Source organism: Phragmites australis, chromosome 7, assembly GCF_958298935.1.
Source record: "Phragmites australis chromosome 7, lpPhrAust1.1, whole genome shotgun sequence".
Lineage (NCBI taxonomy): Eukaryota > Viridiplantae > Streptophyta > Magnoliopsida > Poales > Poaceae > Phragmites > Phragmites australis.
In genome coordinates this window covers 38,127,210-38,153,534 of record NC_084927.1, presented here as the reverse complement: position 1 = coordinate 38,153,534, position 26,325 = coordinate 38,127,210, and the positions used below count along the sequence as shown (strand labels likewise).

The 26,325-nt window shown below is 42.1% G+C and overlaps 3 protein-coding genes and 1 non-coding gene across 6 annotated transcripts; 1 reads left to right on the top strand and 3 right to left on the bottom strand.

Annotated features, from left to right (window-relative positions):
* Positions 1-2,992: 2,992 nt before the first annotated feature.
* Positions 2,993-3,094, top strand: LOC133925731 (U6 spliceosomal RNA). Its single transcript, XR_009910999.1, has one exon. It is a non-coding gene; the product is annotated as a U6 spliceosomal RNA (small nuclear RNA).
* A 3,622-nt stretch (positions 3,095-6,716) lies between these two features.
* Positions 6,717-15,595, bottom strand: LOC133925293 (pentatricopeptide repeat-containing protein At5g04810, chloroplastic). Of its 3 annotated transcripts, none has more exons than XM_062371210.1 (12): positions 14,745-15,595; positions 13,630-13,757; positions 12,681-12,821; positions 12,363-12,449; positions 12,072-12,225; positions 11,835-11,894; positions 11,052-11,480; positions 10,670-10,965; positions 10,140-10,269; positions 9,304-9,870; positions 8,835-9,039; positions 6,717-6,871 (listed from the first exon to the last, which is right to left on the bottom strand). In XM_062371210.1, exons 1-10 carry the CDS (start codon positions 15,519-15,521, stop codon positions 9,376-9,378), a joined length of 2,697 nt encoding a protein of 898 aa, XP_062227194.1. In that variant the 5' UTR covers positions 15,522-15,595; the 3' UTR covers positions 6,717-6,871; positions 8,835-9,039; positions 9,304-9,375. The 3 variants fall into 3 exon arrangements, with proteins under 3 accessions (XP_062227194.1, XP_062227192.1, XP_062227193.1); XM_062371208.1 differs by lacking the exon at positions 6,717-6,871 and adding an exon at positions 7,771-8,089; XM_062371209.1 differs by lacking the exon at positions 6,717-6,871 and adding an exon at positions 7,771-8,073.
* Positions 15,596-16,480: 885 nt separating this feature from the next.
* On the bottom strand, positions 16,481-18,602 carry LOC133925295 (casparian strip membrane protein 1-like). Its single transcript, XM_062371212.1, has 3 exons — positions 17,406-18,602; positions 17,198-17,321; positions 16,481-17,101 (listed from the first exon to the last, which is right to left on the bottom strand). Exons 1-3 carry the CDS (start codon positions 17,768-17,770, stop codon positions 16,886-16,888), a joined length of 705 nt encoding a protein of 234 aa, XP_062227196.1. The 5' UTR covers positions 17,771-18,602; the 3' UTR covers positions 16,481-16,885.
* A 134-nt stretch (positions 18,603-18,736) lies between these two features.
* LOC133925294 (probable serine/threonine-protein kinase BSK3) lies at positions 18,737-26,317 on the bottom strand. Its single transcript, XM_062371211.1, has 12 exons — positions 26,089-26,317; positions 25,838-25,973; positions 25,174-25,394; positions 24,055-24,190; positions 23,297-23,430; positions 23,117-23,222; positions 22,410-22,495; positions 21,639-21,827; positions 21,130-21,294; positions 20,392-20,505; positions 19,856-20,143; positions 18,737-19,163 (listed from the first exon to the last, which is right to left on the bottom strand). Exons 2-11 carry the CDS (start codon positions 25,917-25,919, stop codon positions 19,898-19,900), a joined length of 1,479 nt encoding a protein of 492 aa, XP_062227195.1. The 5' UTR covers positions 25,920-25,973; positions 26,089-26,317; the 3' UTR covers positions 18,737-19,163; positions 19,856-19,897.
* Between the last annotated feature and the right edge of the window lie 8 nt (positions 26,318-26,325).

Sequence of the window (26,325 nt, the reverse complement as noted above, 5' to 3'; positions counted from 1 at the left end):
GGCTAAGAGAAGAAGATGAGGTAAAAACAGCATTTCAGATTCACAATGGTCACTTTGAATTCAGAGTTATGCCTTTTGGACTATGCAATGCCCCTGCTACATTCCAATGTGCTATGAATGAAATCTTGGGTCCTCTTTTGAGAATTTGTGTCTTGGTATTCATTGATGATATTTTAGTGTATAGCCCCACATTGTCACATCATGTTCAGCATGTCAAACAAGTCTTTACCCTGCTCAAGCTGCATGGTCTCAAGCACAAGCTATCCAAGTGTTTTTTTGCTCAAAATAATGTTTCCTATTTAGGCCACACTATATCTGCAGATGGGGTGCCTCCAGGGGATAAAATCACAGTAGTTCAACAGTGGCCTACTACAACCTCTGTAAAAGAATTGAGAAGCTTCTTGGGTCTCTCGGGATACTATAGAAAATTTGTTAAAGATTATGGCATTATCAGTAAACCTCTCACTGATTTACTAAAGAAGGACTCCCTATTCATATGGACTCCTCTAGCAGCTGAAGCTTTTGCAGAATTGAAAAAGAGATTGATCTCCACACCAGTCCTAGCACTACCAGATTTCTCTAAACCTTTTGTGGTGAAAACAGATGCATGTGACAAAGGGCATAGGTGCTGTGTTAATGCAAAATGGTCATCCTATTGCATATCTAAGCAAAGCTCTTAGTGCTAGAAACCAAGGTCTCTCAACCTATGAAAAAGAATGTATGGCAATTCTATTGGCCATTGATCATTGGAGATCATATCTTCAACATGCAGAATTTATTTTCAGAACTGATCACAAAAGTCTAATCCATCTCACTGATCAAAGGATGCACACACCACTGCAGCACAGAGCCCTTACCAAGCTAATGGGTCTCAATTTCCAGCTCCAGTACAAGCAAGGACAGTTCAATAAAGTGGCTGATGCCTTGTTAAGACAACCATCATCTTCATCAACAGAAGTTTGTGCTCTCTCAATCTGTAAACCTGCTTGGCTTGAAGCTATTATACACAGCTATGAGCAAGACTGATTCTCCAAAGATATGGTAACATACTTATCCTTACCTGGTAATGTGCATGCTGATTTCACTCTACAGAATAGTGTCTTAAGATTTAAAGGCCGAATATGGGTAGGTTCAGATCAGAACACTCAACAGCACATTATTCAGTCCCTACACTCTAGTGCTGTTGGTGGTCACTCTGGGATTTTTGCCACATACCATAGAATTAAAAGAATTTTTGCATAGACAAATATGAAAGAACATATTAAGGAGTTTGTACAACAATGTACTACTTGCCAGCAGGCCAAATCTGAGCATACTGCATATCCTGGACTTCTACAACCTTTAACTATCCCTGATTAGGCCTGGGCTGTAGTGTCCTTGGATTTCATTGAGGGTCTCCCTACTTCTAACCACTTTGATACAATTTTAGTGGTAGTAGACAAGTTTTCAAAGTATGCTCATTTCATTGCCATCAAGCACCCTTTTACTGCACTTACCATTGCCAAAGTCTACATGAATAATATCTTTAAGTTACACGGTCTACCTCAAGCAATTATATCAGATCGAGACAGAATTTTCACAAGTGCTTTATGGCAAGAATTGTTCAAATTAGCAAATGTTCAACTGAGACTGAGTTCTTCCTATCACCCACAAATGGACGGTCAAACGGAGAGAGTAAATCAATGTCTTGAAACGTATTTGCGGTGTGCAGTCCATGCTTGTCCCAAAAATTGGTTTCATTGGCTATCACTGGCTGAGTATTGGTACAACACTAGTTACCACACATCTTTGGGAACTACTCCATTTGAGGTCATATATGGTCATCAACCGCGAGATTTTGGTGTCATTCAACTCACTGATAGCACTGTTTCAGATCTCACTTCTTGGTTGAAAGAAAGAGACAGTATGCAACAATTGCTTAAACAACACCTGCATAGGGCTCAACAACGTATGAAACATCAAGCTAATCAAAATCGGTCTGACAGATCCTTTCAAGTGGGAGATCAAGTATATTTGAAGCTCCAACCGTATATTCAAACATCTGTTGCTGCCCGTTCTAATCAGAAATTGGCATTCAGATATTTTGGCCCTTATGCAGTATTGGCCAAAGTTGGTCCAGTGGCTTATCACTTGAACTTACCACCAAACAGTCACGTGCATCCAGTTGTCCATGTTTCCCTTCTGAAGAAAGCACTTGGTCCTCAACACACTGCAAGTTCCACTTTGCCTACTCTAACAGTGTTACAGAGTGTTCAAGTTCCTGAGCGCATACTGGCGAGCAAGCTGATCAGGAAAGGTCACAAGATGGTGGGGCGCGTGCTGGTCAAGTGGGGAGCATTACCCACCTCGTTGGCGACTTGGGAGGACCGGGAGGACCTTCTTCTGCATGATTCTTCTTCACCGGCTTGAGGACAAGCCGCTCCTTAAGAAGGGGGGAGTGTCACAACCTCTGTGGGCTTGGGCCGAGCGGTTGGCATCCAGTGTTGGGCCAGCATCTGGGTGTGTAGCCCGGGCTGCGTGTGTGTTGGAAACTCGTGTGAGGGTCGGACGATGTTTTAAAAGCTTGGCCGATTGGCCTGTAACGAACAACGACGATGATGAGAACAATAGAACCGGAACATGGTTTCCGTGGATAATCCTCCTTCCTCTTGCTTCCTTCCTACCTCCGTTATCCTCTTCCTCTTCTGTTCAGTGAGGTTCGTAACAGAGAGGAAGATGGAAAGAGAGAGGCTACTTTGGTTGGCATGGTTAAATGGCTTGACCAATCGTGTTTGGGCTGCAACAACATAAATTGAAGAAGTTCTAAAACCAGCGGTATATATTCAAATTTAACATAATTGACACAGTGACATAAACCTAAATTTTCCTTCAATAAACGAGGGCCCTACTTCATCTTTGCAGCCCACAGTAGTTTCAATTACAAACGTGGGCATGCAACCATGTGCTATGAGATTTGTTCGTGAGGTGAAAGTAACAAGTGCGTGTAGCCGGAGTCTCTTCGGAGTCATCTCATAAAATTAGAACCATACAGAGAATATTAACATATCCTTTACGCAAGGACGACACGCACAAAAAAGCGTAGCTGGACAACAGAATAAGTGACCCGACAGTCACGAATCTTGAGAGCAAACCGACGGCAATGATAATACAAGCATATGAATGTGCATATGATCACCTTGAATTTCTGCAGGAATCTGAAAAAGGGCTGACGGTGGAGGCGAGCGGGATGACGAGGACACTGCTGGTTGTGGTGGTCGAGGACCACTAGTGGGTGGGAGCGAGCATAGGCTATGTTAGGGGTAGGAAGGGGTGGAGGCGGCGGCACCGATGGAGGTGGCGAGTACTTTATGGGCGATCGGGATGTTTAGGGGCTGATTGATTGTTCGTGTGAATGGATTCTAGTTCGATAGAAAGATATAATCTTATAGAAAAGTGTGTTTGTTTGTCCGTATATACTGTTCCAATCTGATATAACTGATACAAATATACATGTCATAATATCAACTTCATAGAGCAACCAATCAGAATTTCAGCTCTTTCATCCGCTCATACGATATCAGATTCGATCAATCAAATAAAAATTTAGCTCAACATATTGAGACAAATATAACCACTCAAACACTTTTCTTTTCAACAAATATAACTTTATCCAATTAACCTACTCCCTCTCAACTTAAGTACACAATCTATACTAGCATTAATATATTCAGACAACTAATCACTCCCACACCGTTTCTGAACGGGAGTAGGTGCTCGATCCTTGTGCGAGTGACCGACACGTAAAAAGGCAATAGAGACGTGCAACCGTGGAGGCATGCGCGTAAGGGAACGAAAGAAAAAGAAGTTGGCCTGGAAGGAGGACGGGCGGTGGACGATAGTATAATTACTAGTTGGTAATGGTCTCTCCGATCCGTTCTGCTGCTGCCATTCCATTCCATGCACGCACCTGCAGCTCTGCTCGGCTCGGCCTCGCAATTAAGACGCACGCAAGTCCCGCATGATCGATGATCTCCCTCAGCTCCCATTAAATTAAAGTAAGCAAGCTGGAGGTTGATTGGTTTTGGTCACATACTCCTGTCCTGTGCACGATTGAATTGAATGACTGCTACTACTTTAATTAATTTCCGTAGAGTAGTAAGATCGATAGAGATGAATTTAACTACATTTTTTTTTCTAGCTAGGGCAAATAAAGTTACTCCACCCATCTTCAAGTTAAGCTATATTACTCCATATATCAAGATGATGAGATAGTACAACTTAACAGAGATGAAAATAAGCAAGCATCCAACTACATCAACATCATCCAACAACACATGCATGCGGCTAATTAACTTACTATATGTATTATTAAGAAGCTAATAAGCAATGCAAGTACGGCGCATGGATGAATAGGGTAAATTAATCATCGACCGGATCATGGAAGGTTTGGAGATACATGCATGCGCGCCTAATTAATTTACCCAAATTCTCGCTTTGCGAGCTAGCAAATCTAGCAGTACTACCAGTAGAGGAGAGCCACTACGCTACGTGCTACGCACTAGATAGAGGAGAGGAGGTAGTGCAGATTAACATACGGAAAAGAGTGCATGGGAAAGAAAGAAAAGGTACGAAAGGGCAGCAGCAAACACACTATGGAGCTAAACCACGGCGGATCGAAGATGGAGGTCAAGAAGCTGGGGCGAGCTAGCGCCTGTTGCCGGCCTGCTTGCTGTTGTTGGCGTCGTCGGCGCGGAGGAAGTGCAGTAGCACGGGGCTCTTGCACCGCGGGCACTTGGGCTGCTGCTCCTCCCCGGACAGCATCACGTACATCAGGCACTGCGGGCACCCCACCACCACCATCGGCTTCGCAGGCACCGCCGTCTCCTCCTCCGCGTCCGACGACACGCACGAGCTCGCAGGAGAATCCACCGCGCCGGCCATCGAGCTCTTGCCCTGGCTCATGCACCGCACCTGCCCTGCTCTCTATCTAGCAGTACTAGTGCCGCACCAACTTGCTCCTACTGGAGAAAGAATCTCGAGTGCATACGGGAAGGGAAGGGAAGAGACTATTGTTTTGTTTGGCTTGTGGAAGAATGGTGCAGCTCGAGAGCGTTATATATAGATGGCCCTGCTGTGCTGCTTCGGATGTGCCGTGTCTAGGGGGGTATATCGCGCCACTGGCCACTTGGATGCATCACCAGCTAAGGACTTCAATTCGAGCTTCCTCGTTCTCTGAAACAAAGACTGTCATCGTGCAGTAGCCGCAATGGTTGCAACCAAATAAAATACTAGTAAGAAAGTTCAATATTTCGTCAAAAAAAGTTCAATATTATTCATTGAGTTGTACTTTCTTTTTTTTTAATAATGGAAATCGTTTCCGCTCTCTACATCATTTAGATGTGTTGCCACCTTACCTTGACCTATCGATCAACGGTTTTGTCGATGTCCTTAGCCCTTGTTGGAGATCATAGTTGCACCATCTACAGGCTGCGGCCTATGCCTTACCCTATCACATGGCTGATATAATGACGCTCATAACTTCCCCTACTAATCCAATCCAATATTCGTCTTGCTGATTTTTGGATTTGTTGATGTCATTTGTCACTATTGGAGGTCATAGCTTCTATCATCTGCATGCTATATGTTGTACCTTGCTCTACTGGCAAAAATCCAAAATTAGACAACATATATAAGCGTATTTGCCGAAATAGATAACATGTTATCGTATTTACAAATTTAGCATCCGTATTCGACGCATCATTTACTGAAAATAGATTTTCGGTACACCGTATGCCCAAAAACTCGTATTCGGCACACCATGTGGCGAATACGGCACTGTAGCTGTATTCGCTACATGGTGTGTCAAATATGATCGTGTGTCGAATTAGTGACCGTACGGCAGGCAAAAGTCATATTCGGCACATCCGAATATAGACTACAGTGCCATATTTGACACACGGTGTGCCGATATGATCGGGCCAGCGGTTTTTCAACGTACGATATACCAAAATTTTATTTACGGTAAATGATGTGCCGAATATAAATACTAAAATTATAAATACGACAATAAGTTATCTATTTCAGTAAATACGCTCATGTATGTTGTTTAATTTTGGATTTTTGCCTGCCCCACTGCCTGCTTGACATGACAACCTTTGAGCCGCACGATGCTTTTGAATTCTTATAGAAATGTTATTACTAACTTTATTTATTTTTTATTTTTTCCCAATCCTGTATTTAATATGGACCCTTCTTTTTCTATTTTAATCCTAATTCCAATCATTATAAATTGTATTTTATATGGACTCTTTATTTAGATATTTTGCTTCTCAATCCGTATGGAAATCCAACTAGTAAATTTTTATTTTTTATTTCGAATTTTAGCTATTAATTAACTATATCTTACATAGGCTCTTCATTTAAGTATTTTGCTTCGTAATTTGTATGGAAATCAAACTACTAATTTTTTATAATTTTAAATATAAAATTTAATCTAGACTGTTAAATGATCATAACAATTAATAGTATATACTCTTTCTTTTTTTCAATTAATGTGGTAATCTCTCCTTAGAGCAATTGTGAGGCTTCTTTTGTTGGTCATTTACTAATATAATAGACTAATATAATAGACAAGCAAGTATTTTAGAACAGTTTTACAGTCATACTACTGTCAAAATTCAAATTAAGGGCCAGCTAGCACTGGTCCCTTCACAACTTTTATCTGTACTGCCACAAAATTCATACGACCTGCTCTCTTTATTTCACAGCATTACTTTTCGTGAGAATAATTCATAATACAAATCCATTGCTGTAACCATATTACAGTTATGGTGTTTTTCCATGTCTGTCCACCGTTCTATTGCTAAAAAAGGAACGCCACTTTGGTCCATCCCTATAATATTTCAGGATTAATTTTTGTTTCCTTGGTCGCACATGATTGGCTTGGACTTGAGATGCTAAACAGAGTAGTCATTTCGAATAACTTATGGCGCATTGACCAATGGTGCACAAACTGCAGTATTAATCAATGGAAATGAACTATGCACAGTTGGATACCTAGCCTAACGATGCACTTCTACACTCAACATCTTTCACGTTACTGATAGCAGGGGTGGAGATGCAAAAAAAAAAAAACTACACCACAACTGACAACTATTCTTGAGAGAACTCCCAATAAATTTAAGGTATTCTGAAACAGAGGAAGTAGTTTAGTAGGCTGAAAACATTTTACAAGTTGCACCAAGTAAGCAAAAAAAAAAAAGGAACACCATATCACCATACGCGTCTACCAGTATTGCTAACTTTTGAAGCAGTTCAAATTCCACACCTATGAGCTCCAAAAGTCAACATTTTTCCAGAAGAGCGAGAAGTTTGGGATCGTTGCCCGTGTCATTTCCAGTTTCTACTGTAGGAACAAAAACATTCCCGGTCTTTTTCCCCTTTCCATCTTATAGCCTTCAGTTTGACGCAACATCCGATTACTACTTAACATTAGACCTAACTTTTCCGTCTTTGTACTTCGGTATCCAACTCCACCTAAAGCACTTTGTTCTGCCTTCGCAAAAAAAAAAAGCACTTTGTTCTGCCTTCGCAAAAAAAAAAGCACTTTGTCACAAGGCAGTGCCGTAATACAAAACCTTTCTTTGCGAAAATGCATATTAATCTTTATGGATATATTAAAGGTTGCTCCGTGAATTATTTATAGAAAGAACATTCAAGTCACATATTGCACTGCAACTACAATCAAAATTTCCTTGCAAGAATTTATGGTGCATATGAATTCAGAAGGGAGATGCAGCTAAGCAAGCATAAATAACGGGCATAAATGAAGCACTGTTTTATCTTGTGCCAAGACTTGAATGTGGGAGGCCACTTTTGATTCAATGAAAGATACCGGCCAGCTAAGATTTGCAGCTCATATCACACACAAGCGCACACCAGTCTCAAGAAATTGGGCTCATTCATGCCGTCTTGTGCAGGCATTCAAGTGTCCCGACTAGTAAAAGCTCTCAGCTTGGACAGGGGCGAGCAATTCCAAGCTAATACTGAACCGGGCTGTGCAACGTTAAGGCTCATTTGATTGAAGCTGCTGTACTGGAAGATGCCAAACCTTAAATGAGAAAACAGTCATCATGTATCACTTGATTGGAGGTGTACTTCAGTTTCAAGAGGGAATCCCCCCCCCCCCCCACCCCCAAATTGAATCAGCCCAGAATGATTGCAATAAAGTACAAGACACCAATCTAAGCTCCTATTTTACCTTGTTTAAAATCATCAAAACAAAGGCAAGGATCCACACACATTTTCTAGCAAGTTAAAATGATCACACTTTTTAGTTTGTTTTCAGGAAAGAGATCTCACCTTTTGGAGGTATTACTACTTGACTACTCGATTCAGCTACTCAGCTCATGGCTTGTCAAGGGAAGAGAGGTTACCAAACCTTACAACGTATGAGCCCGGTGCTGGCCTAGTGCAGTTAGGAGTCCTGTGCTGGGAAATGCTCACTCAATGCCATGACAGAGGTGGTATTCAACCATAAGCCTATAAAACCCGTACTCCCGTAGGTCCTACTAATATTATACTACGAGTACGGAATGAGTGCAGAGGCCTTGTTATCATGGCTGGTACATTTCTCATAAAACAACACAAAAGGACAGCCAAGAACTGCCTCTTCCAAATAGTTGTACCGGGTCATTTTACGAAACCCCTGCCTGGATGGTCAATAAGCTAATTGAAAATATAGCTTCACCAGTATTTATCCAATTTAGAAAATTGGATTTAACTTATGAGTCAGACTGTACTAAAAAATAGAGGAATAACAAGAATGAACTTGTCAATATCTCAAGAATATTTACCTGTACTACGAGTCATTGATCAGTACAGCAACACACATAACTGAGTGACCTTCGTCTGTTGCATTGACAGCCTGTGCCTTCAGCCCCAGCAGCACTGTAACTGGCTGTCTGCAACTCTTGAAGAAGCGCCGTAGAGGCCAGACAGATCAGGCTTAAAACACTAAGATTCCAAACACTCCTCTTGGACAGCCCACAAACTACTGTCCTGTAATGTGAGGACACAGGATGTGATCAGAAACACTGTCATTTAGAACAAAAGAATTTTAGCCGTAGTCTGGAATCAAATGTTCATAAACTCCACAGTCTGGCAATGAGTGATCATTGTTGGCAGACTTCTCTTTTTAAAAATGATCATTATGGAACTTACTGTCAACAGATTCATGGTCGACATAAAAAAATGTTGTGTACATTTTTCTTCGATGATCACAAAAAGGTGGAGATATATTAAGCACACATGTGCGCAGAATACCTTGATGAGTTAACTCTGGCACCGAAGGAGTAGTGTGGATCGCAGAACATTTAAAACTGGCTCGAGATTATGTCAGTGGTCATCAACATCATGATCCTCATCATCATCATCGCTAAAGTATGAATCACTGCAAGACTCAGAATCCCCATCGCTTAAAGAATTTGAAGCCTCCAAATCTTCTAACGAATTCCAATCAGGTGGAAATATTCTCTGAAGTGCTTCTGTTAGTGCCCCTCCCGTTCTCTCAATCTTGTGAAGCCATTTTGACCAGTGAACAGCAGTGTGCAGATCAACAGTCAAATCGTTCTCAAACATTTCCCTACAGACACTCAAGATTCCTGTGTAGGTGCTTCCCTCCATCACAGTTGCCCTTGAGAGAAGTGAGGTCACCAAGCAATGATAAGCAGCCTCATCAGGCTCAAGCCCAGCCAGTTTCATCTCTTCGAAGCATTTCAACGCTCTGTCTGGAAGCGACACCCTAGCCCAACCTTTAATCAAGGTGGTATATGTCTTGACATTAGGTTTTAATCCAATATCTGTCATTTCTTCAATCACATTTTCTGCCCTCTACAATAAATAGTTCAAACAACAAATTAACGAACAGTGCGCAACAAAGGCCAAGATAAATACTTCTTCATTCACAATTTTCCAATAAGAATAAGATGAGCCATATAGTCGCATTGTGTCAATAAAGGCCCTTACAAACATTGTGTTCGACTGCCTTAAAGAACATTCACTGATGTTTATCTCATTGCATCATACTATCACTATCAGGCTATGTCCAACTGTGTCACCAAAAAACTAGTCATTAAATATTTCAAGCAAAATGCACATACCTGCATGTCTCCTGCTTTGCAGCATGCATTTATGTAAGAGGTATATGTATGGATGTTAGGAAGGACTCCATCTTCTTTCATTTGTTTCATCAAGTCTGACGCCTCCCAAACATCCCCTCTCCGAGCCCAACTGCACAAAGATAAGTGATGATACAAGCAAATACAAAATTCTAACAAGCATTTAAGAAACTATATTAGATTATAATATGGCTCAAATAAACCACAAACTAGGTACTATAGAAAAAGTGTCAGTAATCCAATAAAAACATTATTTTTATAGTTTATTCATATTCCTGAATTTGTATTTTCTCGCCAAAAAAATCTATGGATTAACAGTTGGTTCAGTAGTTCCATCCAGTTCACGAGGCATGCAATGAATGCAACTGTCTGAGTTACTGAAGCAGTACAATAACAACAACAAAGCCTTTCAGTCCCAAACAAGTTGGGGTAGGCTAGAGATATCCAGAACCTATAGGACTGGAAAAAATAAAGTTAACCAGCATTAGCTAATGTATCAATATAGCACGTACCCATCAATCAAAATATTATATATAAATGTATTCCTTGGTATCTTTTGAAAGCTCATCTCACGTGTGACTGCTAAGGCACTTTGCATCCTTCCTGATTTGCAACAGGCTCTGAGCAATGTTTCATAAATGTACACATCGAGCTTTAAACCACTCTCTTTGATTTTGGTGAAATACTCAAAAGCCTTTCCAATATCCCCACTAGAAGCATAGCCTCTCATAATGATTGTGTATGTATACTCATTTGGTGTAATGCCAGCAATAGACATCTTGTCAAGCACAGAAACAGCTCTTTCAACCTGCAAACACACACAAAAAAAAAGAAATGTAATGCTGGAAGTACATGGTCTAAGTGGGAAAAACCTAATATGTATTTGAAAAATACCTGGTGCTTTCTAATTAGCCCATGGATAAGAGCATTGTAAGTCATTACAGTAGGAGCGCAACCGCTTCGTCGCATCAGGTCAAGGGTATCCAGAGCCCTTTTCATATTTCCAGCAACTGCAAATCCTTCTATGATAGGCCTGAATGATCTATTTGATGGTTGCATTCGCTCTTTCTGCATTTTTTCGAATATGCGAATCGCTCGATCCATATTTCCCATCTTACAAAATGCTTCTATCAGCAAATTGTATATGGCACGATCAGGCTGCAGACCTGATTTTAGCATTTCCTCAAATATGCTGAAAGCATTTGCAAAGTCATGCAAATGGATAAATCCATTGATCAGCATCGAGTAAGTTTTGTTATTATGTTTGATGCCATATGATTCCATTTCTTTGCTAATAGCTAAGGCTTTGGGAACCTTCCCAATCTGAAAAAGAAATTTCAAACCGGCCTCAGTGACTGTCTTTCATTCAGACAAGGACAGGATATACAGATATTGTACAGCCTCAAGTTCAAATGATTAGTTAGACCATATTATTTACACACAGTTTAAATCAGAGCTGCACTTCAAGTATCTTATTTGTAATCATCCTTCCATTAAAGTTAACAAGCACTAGTATAAAGAAAAACAAAGAGGAGTGGGAAAGTAGGGCATCTAAATCAGCTAATTTGAAGTCTTTGACCCAAAAAGGAAAACGAGAGAAGAAAAAGCAAAGCCTATTCAGCACAATGGTCAGGATGCAATACATACAGAGAAGAACACGCAAGAGGCAGAGCTAACCTTGACATACAAATTAATAATGCACCCATAAGATATTATTGATGGTTTGAAGCCACACTCCTGCAACGTGAGAAAAATCTTCAAATCAGACTGGCAAATACGGCACTTTACCCCCTTCCACCCTCAGATCAAGAGTCTCCAATACATTTAGGTTAAGAAGGTGAGCATAATAAATGTACAACTAATTTTTCTCAGGAATTCAAATTTAATTAGTCATGAGATGCCTTCCCATAATACCTTCAGCCTTTCGAACACAATTAGACATTTATTTTCATCTTGAATGACAGTATATCCATGCATCATACTGTGATAAACATCAATAGGAGCATCGATTCCATCCTCTTCCATTTCACGGACCAGCTCTTCAGCTCGATACATATTTCCAGATTGGCTGCAAAAGTACATATACTTAAGTGCTCTAACATGATTATATTGGTAAACAGATAACGTGATAATCATTTTCCAGAAAGAAGCTTTTTTTCCTTATGTTTAATACGTTTATGAATCTGGTAACCGGTAAGTACTAACCAGTAAGCATGTATAATGTTGCTATATATGATTCCATTTAGATTGTCGAGCTTAGTCTTAGCCTCTTTGAAGAAGTTGTCTGCAGATCTTCCAAAACAAAAATAAAACGATTAGAAAGAAGCCATGGGTATTCATCTGAGAAAGGCTAGAAATGAAAAGGCCACGTGATTTGGTGCCTAAAGCAATGTCTAAGACTGAGAGTATCATATATGAAGGGGCAGTTCTAGCTATATCAGAATTTTGGAAAAAAGCGTGTGGGGGTAGCACATAGAGCAGGGCTGAGGAACTTGAGGTGATGTGAAAAAAGAAAATACTCACTGAGCATCATTAATTTTGGCATATCCAGCAATAAGGATACTATAAGTAACAACTGTTAGCTCAAGGCCCTCAGATTTCATTTCCTCAACGCATGACAGTGCCCCACGCATATCTCTAGCAACTGCATAAGCGTGAACAAGGCTGCATGAAATGAATTAAATTTAATGGAGGAGACAAGCCAGCATAGTTGCTAGAGCTAGTTTGCCAGACATTCACATACATATATGCTTATGATATTGAATACAGTAAAGTACAGAAGAACCCAGACAAAGGTACATCGGCAAGGCTCTTTACCAGATGTGCCCACGAGCACCCACCTTTGTATCTCTCTCTTTTTTTCAGAACACCCAACTTTGTATCTCAATAATTTGATCAGTGAATTTTTTATCTCAAGCAGTCAAATTAGCATAGAAGTGACCGTGTAATCTGTTTCTTGGTAGGTTCTTTCCTAAGATTTTTCCCATCATTAACTTCTCATGATGGCAATCATGCATGATCACTTTCCATAAGCAATCTTTATGTATTTAATCTATTGCCGTACTAATTCACCATTTATTCAGATGGTAATTCACACAGGTCATTTGGCAGATTTTACTGGGAGTAAACTTCATTGCGGATTCCTGAAACTGCATGGGTGGATCGAGCAGGTCTCTGACTGGAAGAAATGTGCATCTACACTAATAACATGTTTGAGTGGGCCTCCAGAGCTCCAAAACATGACAAGTGAAAATAGCTGGCCTGCACTGTTTAGGACCTCTGTTGACCAACTTAAATTAGTTCACCGGTAAGTTTTTCAGTTACTGGGTCAAACCGACCCACACATGCAAGTTAGAGAGCCACGGTGCAATTTACTTTTTTCTTCGTTGTTAATTTGTCCTACAGTTTTCTATATGGGAATGGGGAAGAAAAACAACAAAATACTATCAGACAACAGTAACGATGCATCTACCTTGTGAAGACAAACGCATTGGGCTCTATTCCTCTTGCTCTCATGTTCTCGAATGTTGCACGAGCATGATGCTTATCACCTCGCTTGGCATAATACACAACCATCAGACTGAATTCCCTCCTTGATGGCTGAATCATCAAGGTCAAAATAAAGACTAGTTAATGCCAACAAAAGACAAATCTTAACACTATGAGACAATTCTATAGTCTACATGTAAATCCTCCCCCCCCCCCCCCCCCTTAACCGCTTTGGATCCTCGCACGTTGAGTAAAAGAGCTATGAACTTTCCTGGGAAGTTGTTAATATAAGACTACCAGATGCAAAAAAAAAAAATCAACAGTGAAACCGATGCTTTGGATCCTCGCACATTGAGTAAAAGAGCTATGAACTTTCCTGGGAAATTGTTAATATAAGACTACCAGATGCAATTTTTTTCAACAGTGAAACCGAAACATAGTTGCCCACATAGAACAAAATTAAATGATCATTGACTCCAAATCTCTAACAAGTCATAGATCAGCGCAAGGTTGCAAACATATATCAAATCTGTCGGGGGTATGTGTTGTAAATAGAAACAAAGAGTACCTTTTGGAGCAACTTATTTCCAAAGGCAACCCGGGAAAGGTTTCGTACTTGAATTGGATTGCGGGAAGGGAATTGTTCATTGATTAGTACATGAGTTAGTCACAAATGGAGGCTTTAAGATCAAATTGGAGATTAGGTTTGGTTGTCAGCTACCAGTTGAAAATGATATCAAACGTATACCCTTCATGACTGGTTTGGTTACTTTGGTACCATGTAGCTTGCTCTACAACTAACATGGGCAAATGGACCTATTCAGTGGCATCCTAAACTATGCTGATTCTAAGCGTGCTTTGTTGGTGTCGTCTGCTATTAAAAACAATCTATCAGAGCTAGGATCCCAGCATTTTTTTATTTTTTGAGGAAGATCCCAGCAATGTTTGCAGATCACAGCCCATGAGCCCAGAGACAGTAGAACTTCAGCCCTCTCAACATTCTTCAACATATGACGCCGACACCTTGCAATTGCGTAAAAGACATTCTACAGGAAACAGTAAGCCCTGTAGTGAAGCTGAGGTGATCGGAGAAGCCACCTTGGGGATCCGCTCGAACGCCGAGACGACGGCCTGCCAGTTCTCGGGCCGCGACTCCAGCACCCTCCGGAACTCGCGGCACGCCTCCTCTCTGCCCTTGTGCCACGGCGACCGAGCCTTCCGCCGCCCCCCATCTTCCACCCAGCGCGCCCGCTCCTCCGCTCTTGCCCTCCCTTTCCTCCCATCGTCAAGCCTGACCGTGAGCGACTTCCCTCGGAACTCCACGCCATCAAACTCCACCGCACGCTCCGCCGCGGCCTCGGGGTCGTCGCCACCGTAGTAGAGGAAGCAGAATCCGACGTTGCGCTCGGGGTCGGCGTGGCCGCGCACGAGCTCCACCTTCTCCAGGGGCCCGAACTGGCGGAAGAACTCGGCGATCTCTGGCTTCCTTGCCCACAGCGGCAGGTTACCCACGAAGACCTTGCCCTTCTGCCGGAATTCCTGCTGCCGCAGTGGCGCCGCCTCCTGCTCCAACTCCGGCTCAGGCGGTGGCGTAGGAGGCGGGGGCTGCTCTAGGGTATCGAGAAGCGGCGGCTGCGCAGGCGGTGGTGGGGAGAGCTTGCTCGACAGCCATAGCTTGGAGGAGAGGGGGTTTGTTGGAGAAGGCGGTAGCAGCGGCTGGGGTGGAGGTGATGGTTTTGGGGGCGGAGGCGGGGGAGGGGGCGGGGGCGGGGAGGGACGGCGGAAGGAGGCGGAGACGGGCTTGAAGGGCTTGGAAGGGGGGAGGTGGGGAGCGGGCGACGAGGCGGCGGGGAGCGAGAGGAACTGCATCAGCATGGCGGTGTCGGATTTTCGAATGGCCCGGGAAGAAGACGATGCGACGCAGGTTGGGGTGGATGGAGTGGAGGATAAGCCGCGACGGCGGTCGCGGTCGGATCCCTCTACTGTTTTCTGATTTGGTCCTTGCTTTCTCCTGTTATTTTTTTTAGGGATTCTCAAACTGGGCCGGTCTTTTTCTAAGGTTGAGATGGGCCGGATTTTCCATTTGGAGACTTGTTCATCCAGCAAAATATGTCGGCCCATTTTAAAATTTATTTAAAGAACGAATTGCATAAAATTACCAATATTGTGCCATTTATAACACAAAACTACAAATATGTGTACTAATTGTACACAAAACTCAATTTTAAATAGATGCACTAAAAATAGGGTCTTATGTTTCTCCAAAATCCTAAATTTTTGTACGTGTTCTATAATCCACTTATAACCCATTTTAATTGGACTCAAAAAAGATTGTGTAGAATTTAAACTAAAATTATCTAAAAAAAGCTATTTTATAACTCCTAACAATTGTCAGGGCATCAAATAAAATACCAAAAATATGGTATTTTATTTTTCTTATATGATGGACTAATTTCTAAAATTATTTCTAGCCTTATGTTATAGAGTGAAAAAAGTGAGTTCCTAGTGCTCCATTTATATACTTACAAATGAACTTACTTTTTCATTATATAACCTAATGTGAAAATAATTTTAGAAATGAGTACATCATATAAGAAGAATATTATTGCTTTTTCCCTATATTTTTGAGATTTTATTTGAGACTCTAACAATTGTTAGGAGTTATAAAAATATCTTTTTAGAGAATTTTAGTTTAAATTCTACACAAGCTTTTTTGGGTGAATCTAATTAAAATGGATTTTACATGGATTATGGAACACATACAAAATGTTTTGGGATTTTTGGAGAAATATAAGACTATTTTTTGGTGAATCCAATTAAAAATGGGTTTTATATGAAATTAATGTATAATACTTGTAGTTTTGTGTTACTAATCATAATACTTAAAGTTTTATATTACAAATGACACAGTACTTATAGTTTTATACAATTCACTCTTATTTAAATGATGTCTATTGAAAAACTAGCATGGACAGTTTCGACGGAATAACTAACTTTTTGAGCTATGTTGAATTGAGGAAATAGACTAACTTGAAGACCGATCGATCAATCCATTTGCAAGCAATAAGGCTGAAACTCATACAAGAACAATGCACTCCACTGGCCAACAATGTTCACACTACACGAATAGCTCACAACGCAACTGAAAAATCACACGCAAAACACCAAAGCACACAGCAGCACATGATACGCATAGATAATTGGTAAAAGAGTAGGATGCAGCTAGATCAGAGTAGCATTCAGCGTTTCCTGATGGCGAAGGCGGCCATGATGACGAGGAGTATGAAGACGAGGACGGCGAGGAAGGAGGCGACCACTGCGCCGCTGGTGCGCTGGCAGAATCCGTGGAACTGCATGCAGATGGCCACCCAGTTGGCCCGCAGGTTCCCCGAATGCGCCAGGTCTACGATGGCCGCGGCCGCCGCAGCCGCTGCCGTCAGCAGCGCGACCATTATCTGCAAAAGGCACAAATGATTCAGTAACTGTCATGCTGTCTAGCGCCGTGGGTGTTCGCTGTGCTTGACAGAGTGTAGGCAAGGAGAGTTAGTCACCATGTCGCAGACGAGCAGGAGAAGCCGCAAGCCGGTGGCCTGTGGGCGCAGGACGATGACGAAGGAGAAGGGGAGCGACAACACCAGGTACCCAGCCGCGATCGCGTTCGCCACCATGAAGAACCTGCAGGTACGCACGCATTTGCCATTAGTTCACTTGGACATGTATGCTGCGATTCGTGAGCCGTGCTTGGAGAGCGACACTGACAGGAGTGCCGGGAAGTCGTCGAAGCGGGCGCGGAACTGGAAGAACTGGGTGAACACCGAGAGCGTCTCGTCGGACGTGCCAGTGGCTATGGCGGCCGCGAGGGTGGGCCCGAAGGCCGCGATCCTCAGCACGAAGTCGATGAGCGCCACGCACCGGCTGCCGCGGTCGGCCTGCCGGAAGAAAGGGAGGCCGATCTTCCGTGGCGCCGTCGTCGTCGCAGCGGGGGCGGCGGCAGCTACTGGGACAGCGGCTGCAGCGGGAGGTGGCGCCGCGGTGACCGGCGCTTTGCCTGCGGCGCCATGGTGACGGGCGACGTCGTCGATGGGGATGACGGTCGCGGCGGCTCCGGCCTCGCTGGTGCTCATGGTGGCTGCCACGCACTACGTGGATGATGGGGAGGAGAATGCAGGCAGGGAGGGGGTTTGTGAGATGAGAGAGTGGTGCTTACTGCTTAGCTAGCTTAATTGCATGGTTGTGTTTGCATGGTCGGAGAGGGGATTTATAGAGGCAGAGACGAGTCTGTGCATTATCAAGTGAGGTTTGTGAAGAGGTTGGGGGCAGAAGTGTGGTTTAGGAATGGAGGCAGGAGTGGTTGCCAACTCAACTGCTATGCAAACTCCAAGCAGATGGAGCAATTGGCCAACTCTGTTTGGCTTGGATGGAACGACCAAGAGATATCATATCATCCACAATTCTTTGCTAGCCTAGCCTGCCCAGGAATCACGTACCCAGCCGGGGGCGCCCGTTCCCCAACTGTCTCCGCCTGTCTCTGGCACAGCAAAATCTCTTCGTTTACAGCCCAGACCGAACTCGTGTGTCTGCAGGACAATTGTGTTGTTGCCCTCGACCAGCTTGGACGCGGCCCGCGCCTGGCAATGTCGCCAACGGCCCCACCTCGATACCACGCCGGCGTGGTTGCTGCCCACCGCCGCCAGTGAGCTCGGTGCATCCGGCCGCTATCTACACCACGGCGATTTCCGCTCTGGCCGCCGCTTATTGATATGCTACGCGACGACTGCAAGGCTGCAGCCACCTAAGGCTTGGCAACCCGCCGCCGGCCTCCACCTAGCAACGCAAGCATGGTGAATTGGTGATGCCGATCCGCTTAACACCTCTCGCTCTTGGGACCGGCAGGTTTGCAGCCCCTTCATTCAAGAAGCGCGAAGGAGAACGGTACACAAGAGGATCAAGTAGTACACACGACCAATCTGATTGCTGACACAGCCGGCGTATTAGTACTTACTACTACATTAGCACTTCACCATGAAACTACCCATTGAACACTGCCATTTTTGCCTCTCAAAAGAATTCCACCATCTTCTCTGCAAATATACCAACGGGAGCTAACACATATGAAACAAAGAACAAAACCCCAGGGAAAACAACGCTTGCTGTACAAGTTTACACACCTACCAGCAAGATGGACATGTACATGCATCAACAATGCTTTTTGACAACAATCCTTCGATTCTCGTTTTCCTTCTTTCCAGTAGGAGGAACCAAGAAAAAAGTTTTCCTTTAACCCCCCCCCCCCCCCAAAATTAATTTCCTGTCTGTGGTGCTTATTCACCTTCGATGTCTTTGCCATCTCTTTCAGGGCCTCTGTTGTCGCTTTCTTCCATATGTACACCCTACATGAAGATATGGACGAGGGACGACGTCTTACACGCACAAATCAGAAGGTTAAAGAACCCCTAGCCAAATTGACAAATCACCAACACCTGCTTCCACATCCAATAATTCTGTTCAAACAAGCACCTGAGAAACAAGCAAAATAATGAGGAAATGATAACAATACTATAACGCCTTTCTTCAAAATATCTATTGTCTATAAAACTTCTCAAGTCTACTCTAAGTAGAGACAACATCATCTTCGGGGACTTGATAAGATTCAACGGTTGAATGCCAATTCTAGTCAAAATAAAACACTGTAGCAGTTTCAGCACTTTGTCATTGACTAGCTCCAAAATGTATTAGTCAAAAACATGTTCAGAGATCCCAGGGTAACCCAGCATAGCAATAGTCATATATGAGTCATGCTCAGAAATCGGAAAACCGACAGGTACCAGCCAGATAATGGCCAAGGAACCGGAACCGGCCTGGTATCAGTTGGTTCTCGAAGCACTGGTTTTGGGCCATAGAGCCTCATTTGATCCCATTTTTTGCTAAATATATAGGAGTATACTATGACTTATTAGTTAGATTCCAGACATCAAAACTCAAAAAATCCAAGAAATACAAACAATAAGGTGCACCAGTTTGGGGGCAAAACTGGCCAGTTTCAGGGCAAAAACCAACCAGGTTACAGTTGTTCGCCCCAAATTGAGAACTCAAACCCTAGTCATGCCCCTACCCAAAATCCTCAATTACCTGGCTGTTTCCCAGAATACTAAGTTGTTAAACTGATTCAGTGAGCTCTTAATATATTAAGATTTGTAGAAAGCGTGTACCTGAAATTATGTGCATTTTCTGGACTACAGATCTGTTCACACTCAATGGCCACTGCTGCTACTTTGCTCTTGGTTATAACCATCCTTGAGTGCTTCTTGAGCTTCATTCTCCATGCCTAATGATAATAGCGCTGCGGCCTGAAGATAGAATGCGGTTGGCCATGTCGGAGATATTACTAGAGCTTGCATTGCATCACTCAGTGCTTGCTGTGGCATGTCATTCATCAGATATGATATGCAGCGCCTAGCATAAATTGTTGGTGAAACCATTGTACCAACTTCAATGAACTGCACATAAAAGAAACAGTAAAAAGGAACGAAGTCAACAGCAGCCTTGACGTTGTTCCATGAACATCGTTATTCTAGTGCCATTGTTAGAAGATCAATGGAACAGCAAAGTTATTGGGGTCTGCAACCAAGAATATCGTTTCTAATAAAATTTTAAAATACTAGGGGACAAATTGGAAATTGTTGGGACTCCAGTATCTCTGTCACATACTCATACAAAAGAGCAGAACAAATGATGAGAAAGCAACCTGGGAATAACAATCAATAGCAGTAGTAAATTCCTTTTGTCGAAAAGCATTGTCGCCCTTCTTCTTAGAGTTCAATGTATCTTGCATTTGATTGGTCCACATCTGAAACGAGAGCTGCAGAAAAGAAGGTAAAAAACAAAAGGATCATATAACATCAAAGTAATATGAACAGTTTCGATGAAACAAATAGGGTATCAAATGTCACATTGCAAACCACAGGATGGCCACAAAATAATTTCGCAGGAAAAATGTTTTATCTGTGTAATTAACGGTTAAGTAGCATCTGAATGACTTTTACATGCTGTAACTATATCAAATGAAACGTAAAGAATCACAACTTAGTATGTTGTAGGGAATTTTTTTTGTTGTATAACTGTTCAGTAGTATCTGCAACAAAGGAGTTGAGAGGGGAGACAGATGAGAATCATACTATTATTAACTGGCAGAAAAAAATATTAACTAGAGTTGCTCTGAGATTAGAAAAAGCAATCTACATACTATCAATAACGCATACTACTATTTCTCAAGGCAAGACATAAAATGTATCAGAATGACTACAATACTTATTTTCTTTGTTTTGCTGTTCAAAAACATTACACGACATAGATGTTTTGCTTGCTTGAATGTTTTCTGACAATGTTGTATTAAGGAGTAACACATACACACAAGAAATATTGCATAAATCAAACAAGTAATGTTATTGAACACCTAAAGAAAATAAATAATAATAAAATGAACCTCATTTGCTGTTCCCTCATCATCCTTGTAGCCCGTCTTTTCTAGAATTTCATGTATCGCTGTCAGATCTTTTCTGGAACAGGCTTCAGCGAGAGGAGAAAGAGGCAATGATTGGATAGATGCTGCACCGCCTTGTGGTATATCCATAAGCTCATAAGATGGAGTCTGCCAAAGATTTCAACATTAATGCGATAATTCCTAACATTAAATAATAATTCAATGATGATGGAAAATCCAAACAGCCGAACACTTAAGACAGATCTACTTTTTCACTCTGAAAAATAAAAAGTATTTTAACCTTAATCCGCCTTTGTCCAATCCAATTCTTTTTCAGGTTAAATTAGGAAGGGATTAAAATGCTATACACAAATTTAGGTCATAGAAATGTCCTATATGAAGACAAGGACTGAAATGGCCCAAATTAAACACCTGGCGCACTTTTCTCCATAATTCTGGAGAAAGGAAACTTAAATTCAAGCAAGCTAGCTAGAGAAAGGGAAAGTATTTACCTCAACATCCTTCTGAAGTGGAGTCAATGCTTGCACAAGAGATCTTACATTAGGTCGTTCACGGGGTTCATAGTGAAGGCACCTTGAAGCTAATCGCACCAGTTCTGTTCCTTCCTCATTCGAAAATTGACCCTCTAAACAGGAGTCTGTAAGCATGTTAAAGTTCCGATCTCGAATCAGGTCAAGGGCCTGCACATATTTGCTCTAGAATCATTAGTCTAGTAAAGATGAAGATAAAAACAGGAATATACTAGCATGAGTCATAGTTATCTTTGTATCTAACTGTTACTTCTGTCCCATTATTTAACTGTTGCTTCTTATATACTTAGTTCCCAAACAGGTATGTCATCAGAGCACTCTTTCTCATGATAAAAAAATAGTCAAAATGGTAACGATGTCACTATATTGACCTTCTAATTCTGTCAAGATTACACCGAGACTGGCATCCAGGTTGATGTGAATGAGGACCTATAATCTAATACAAGATGACCTCACATTGCTCAATGGAGTACAAAAGGAAAAGATGATTCCACACTGCTAAACGTAAATGACGACCTTAAGAACACAGAGTAAAACAGACTGAGATAAATTCACATCCTACATGTCACTATATTCGTTGATAAATCAGCCCTTCTATGGGGGAGTCATGTTCACATGAAATTGCTCATACATGATGCCATGCCAGATTGCCAGTAAGCATAAAAGACAACTTAGAAAATGATTAAAATAAGATATGTGTGTTATAGAAGAATTAAAGCTCAATGCGGTTACATGACTAGGAGGAATATGCTTCCCACTAAGAACATCCAACAGCAAGGTTCCAAAGCTGTATATGACACTTTCAGGAGTGATCCGTCCTGCGGGTAAAATAAAAGAGAAAAATGCAAGAGTGTGATGTTAATGGCTTGAGGCTTATAGAAAGTTAACCAAAGAATCGCCTACAAGGAACATAAAATCAAACAGTCCATAATTTTCAACCAGCTCAAATTACATGTATAATCCTGAAGCTAACACTAAACCTAAGGCCATTCAGAAAGGACAAATCGCCAATGATATGAATTATACATGATAGCCGTGTGATTATTTGTGTCAAGTAGATTTTAATTCATAGATCAAACCATTAGCATGCATGATTTTTTGCCTAGATCAAATGTAGGACTGTCACAAAAATGGTTCTGAATTATAACATAGCATGAAATTGCATCATATTGGGATGTTATATCAAATAGCAGACGCATACTTGCTTTAGAAAGGTTAGGGTGTTTCACATGAAACAGGAAAAAAATAACTCAATGTTTAATCTCGGTATCTCACAGTATATGACAACATGATTAGAACAATGTAGTTTCTAAGAAGCTCAGTAGCAATGTCGTCTGAACAGAAAGATGCTACGTCGCTACCTTAATCATCGAACTCACATCAAATGGCTGCTAAACTAAATTAGCTTTAGGCCATTATAAAAGTAAGAAGGGACCCACCAGTCCTCATGTATTCAGGAGGTGTAAATGCCAAATTGGTACTGTAACTTTTCCCATCCCGACTGTTCTTCATGAGACCAAAACAGGAAAGTCTAGGATTACAGTCCTGCAGTGTGGAAACATAAAATGTTACAAAACACACTGATGACCATGTTGCAAAAATATTCACATGATACTCACATCATCAAATAGAACTCTGTAGGCATTGAGATCATGGTAGAGAGCACGCCCCTTGCTTGTGCAACACTCTAAAGCCTCAGCAAGATAGAGAACAACCCTTAATCTCATGGGCCATTTCATTGCTTGTGACTCCCCTGTTAAATGCATGCAATATTGTGGGGGAAATTGAATCATCAATCCCATGAGGCATTCAAGACAATGTATGGCAGGCAATGAAAAAAAAGCGAGGAAATCTCTCTAGATGTCTTGGTCCAGATAGAAGTTCAAAGACAGAGTTCAGTATAATATACAAGTGCACGAACAGAAACGAAAATTAGGTAGTGTTTGGTTCGTGGGACGGGATGGGACGGAGCGGATCTATCCCGTTTTTGAGCTGTTTGGATGGAGAGCAGTAGGATGGAATGGTTTGGAATTAGGGAATATTTTTCAAAGATTCGGAACGGAGCCGTTCCAAAAAAATAGTGGAACGCAAACATCCCACTTCAAACGTGACACTAACAATGGGCCTGGGGTACTAAAATAGACTCGTTCTATCCCACCCATCAAACAAACATCTATATATGAATAGAATCATCATATCCTCAAATATATGAATGAAATCATCCCATCCCACCCCGCTCTCCAACCAAACACTACCTTAAGCAATGTGATGTCATCAGTTCCTAGAGATGGCTTCGGTTGAGAACGAGAATAAATGAAAACAACTATTTCCTAATGCTAGGCATAGTTACAACATGAAATGCTTTCGAAGTACTCACAATGGAAAAGATGTTTTGCTAGTGTGTCGTTGGGCATGTACTCTGCAACAAGCAATCTCTCATCACCTTCACAGCAACAACCAAGCAAATTTGCCAACCTTTTGCTCCGGAGCTGGCCAACTGATCTAGCTTCTTCCTGAAGCATAAATATTTCCTCAAAAATCAGTTTCCACATATCTTAGAAAATCTGTGATTAAGGGTAAATCAAACAAAAAACATAATTCCACATTAACAAAGAACAAGTTGTCTTGACACAAGAAAATGCAATTGATATGAAGGATGAATTGCTACGATCTGAGAGAAGTCTTCTACATATTACATGCAACACAAACTGAAATTAGAACGAACTAACAGAGACATAAGTGACAAAAATAACTTGTGGGATAAATATGACAATTTCAAAGGCACATAAAGCACTAGTGCGGATAGACCTAATCGAGTCAATAAAAAATACAAAAAAATGTCCGCAACAGTTAAAGGCCATTATTAAAGCAGCACCATCGAGATGGTTGAAATGCTGAGTACCTACAGAAATACACCTCTAAGGTCCTCTTATTCGGCATTATATAACCATTAAGATGATAACACAATAATTCCATCACATACATAGATTAACCAGTGTCAATTTGAATAAAGAAAAGGGTGAAGTCACGTGCTGCTAAATGCTCAACTTAAACTAATGGTTTCAGTGGCGAAGCAATTAATAAAGTAATTTGATAAACAAAAATGGCAATCGACAATATGATGGGACTGATAGTAGCTGGTATGATTGCTGTCTCACACGGTCACACTTGTTTAGCAATGGAATCTAATAATCGAACAAAACAAAACAAAAATGTTAGGCAAACAGTTGGTAGGTGTCACCATTCCATCTGCAAGGCATGATAATCCATCCAAAAGCAAAATAGAAAAATAACAAGCAAGCATATCATTTCAGACTCAGGAACAGGTACAAATCAACAACCTCCATGATAAGAGACATTTGAAGGCATAGATATGTCAACCAAAAGTTGCAAAGAATCTGCCATCCCCATAATAGCCAACCAGGTAACGAACTACCAATTACACCCACCAAACGCACATAGTTAGAAAGGGTAAAAGTGGAGGCAACGGGGATACCAGGAACTGCCGTGGGTCGGGCCAGGCAGAGCGATTGAACCGCTTGACGGCGATGCGCCGCTGGGCATCGAGCTTTCCCTTGTATACCACATTGGGTGCCTTCTCGCCATGCTCAGACACGATGTTCTCCACTGCAAACCCTGACGTCGCCAGCCTCAACTGCTCGAAGGAGAACTCCTGGAACGCAGGCAGCTCGTACGCCTCCCCCTGCTCCTCCACCACTACCGAGAGAAAAGTGTTGTGCTCAGATTACTCCAAATTGCATCGAATAACTAATCTGCGGGCCTAACAAAAGCTATTTTGCATTCCAAATCACTAGGTATCGAGTCCACAAAGAGCACCTAAATCAGAACTAGTTCTCGAACTCTAAAACAACTCAAAAGTAGTGTGAACAAGATACTGCAGATATCAGCAATGGAAATGGAGGGAAGTGAATGGGTGGAACAAATTAATAACCATTCTGCTCAATCTAGCAACCATCCAAATGCGGCGGTGGTAACCATACGCCCCAAATCCTACTCCTACCGACAATCTCGGGGTAATACAGAGCGCAAAAAAAAATCGCAAACACCAAAAAATTCTCGAGAAGGGAAAAGTGGCTTCCGAAAGTAGGTAAAGCGAAACAGCGAACACATGAGAGGCGGCAAGCGCAAGCACTACACACCAGTATCGATGTTGTCATTGGTTATCCCGTGGTGCGGCGAGCGGCAGCAGCAGGCGGTGACCCTGGACACACAGGCGCCCATTTCGATCCAAGCAAAACCGCCGAAGAAGGAGAAGAAGAAGAATCCGAAGGCAACCTGCAGGAAATAAAGCAAACAGAGCAGCACCCCTGAGAGGTCAAAGCAGAATTCAAACCGCGCTTGGATCTGAGCACGGGAACGGAACCGAATCGAATCGAAGCAAACCACTCGCCTTAGCCAAGCAAGCAAAGCCGGTGGAATCGAAGCGGCGAGGAGGAGGGAGACGGCGAGCGGAGTGGAGTGGATTGGATCTCTCCTCCCTCTCTGTGGAGTGGGAGGAGTTGGGTTTGGAGAGAGAGAGAGATTATTTCTTCGCTAATACTACTATAATACTAGTACCCGCTTCTGCTTCTGCTTGGGATTAATCGCATCAAATCAAGCGGTGATTACTTGCTAGCAGCAGCACAGT

Excerpts from the sequence above, each read along its gene's own strand:
- LOC133925293 (XM_062371210.1), bottom strand. The coding sequence starts at position 15,521 with ATGCTGATGCAGTTCCTCTCGCTCCCCGCCGCCTCGTCGCCCGCTCCC. Across the intron at positions 10,966-11,051 it reads GGCTAATTAGAAAGCACCAG|GTTGAAAGAGCTGTTTCTGT; the intron begins GTATTTTTCAAA and ends GTGTGTTTGCAG. Across the intron at positions 9,871-10,139 it reads GCAAAGCAGGAGACATGCAG|AGGGCAGAAAATGTGATTGA; the intron begins GTATGTGCATTT and ends TATTTATTGTAG.
- LOC133925295 (XM_062371212.1), bottom strand. The coding sequence starts at position 17,770 with ATGAGCACCAGCGAGGCCGGAGCCGCCGCGACCGTCATCCCCATCGAC. Across the intron at positions 17,322-17,405 it reads GACGACTTCCCGGCACTCCT|GTTCTTCATGGTGGCGAACG; the intron begins GTCAGTGTCGCT and ends GCGTACCTGCAG. Across the intron at positions 17,102-17,197 it reads TCCTGCTCGTCTGCGACATG|ATAATGGTCGCGCTGCTGAC; the intron begins GTGACTAACTCT and ends TGCCTTTTGCAG.
- LOC133925294 (XM_062371211.1), bottom strand. The coding sequence starts at position 25,919 with ATGGGCGCCTGTGTGTCCAGGGTCACCGCCTGCTGCTGCCGCTCGCCG. Across the intron at positions 23,431-24,054 it reads AGCAAAACATCTTTTCCATT|GGGAGTCACAAGCAATGAAA; the intron begins GTGAGTACTTCG and ends TGCATTTAACAG. Across the intron at positions 21,828-22,409 it reads AGCATATTCCTCCTAGTCAT|GCCCTTGACCTGATTCGAGA; the intron begins GTAACCGCATTG and ends AAATATGTGCAG.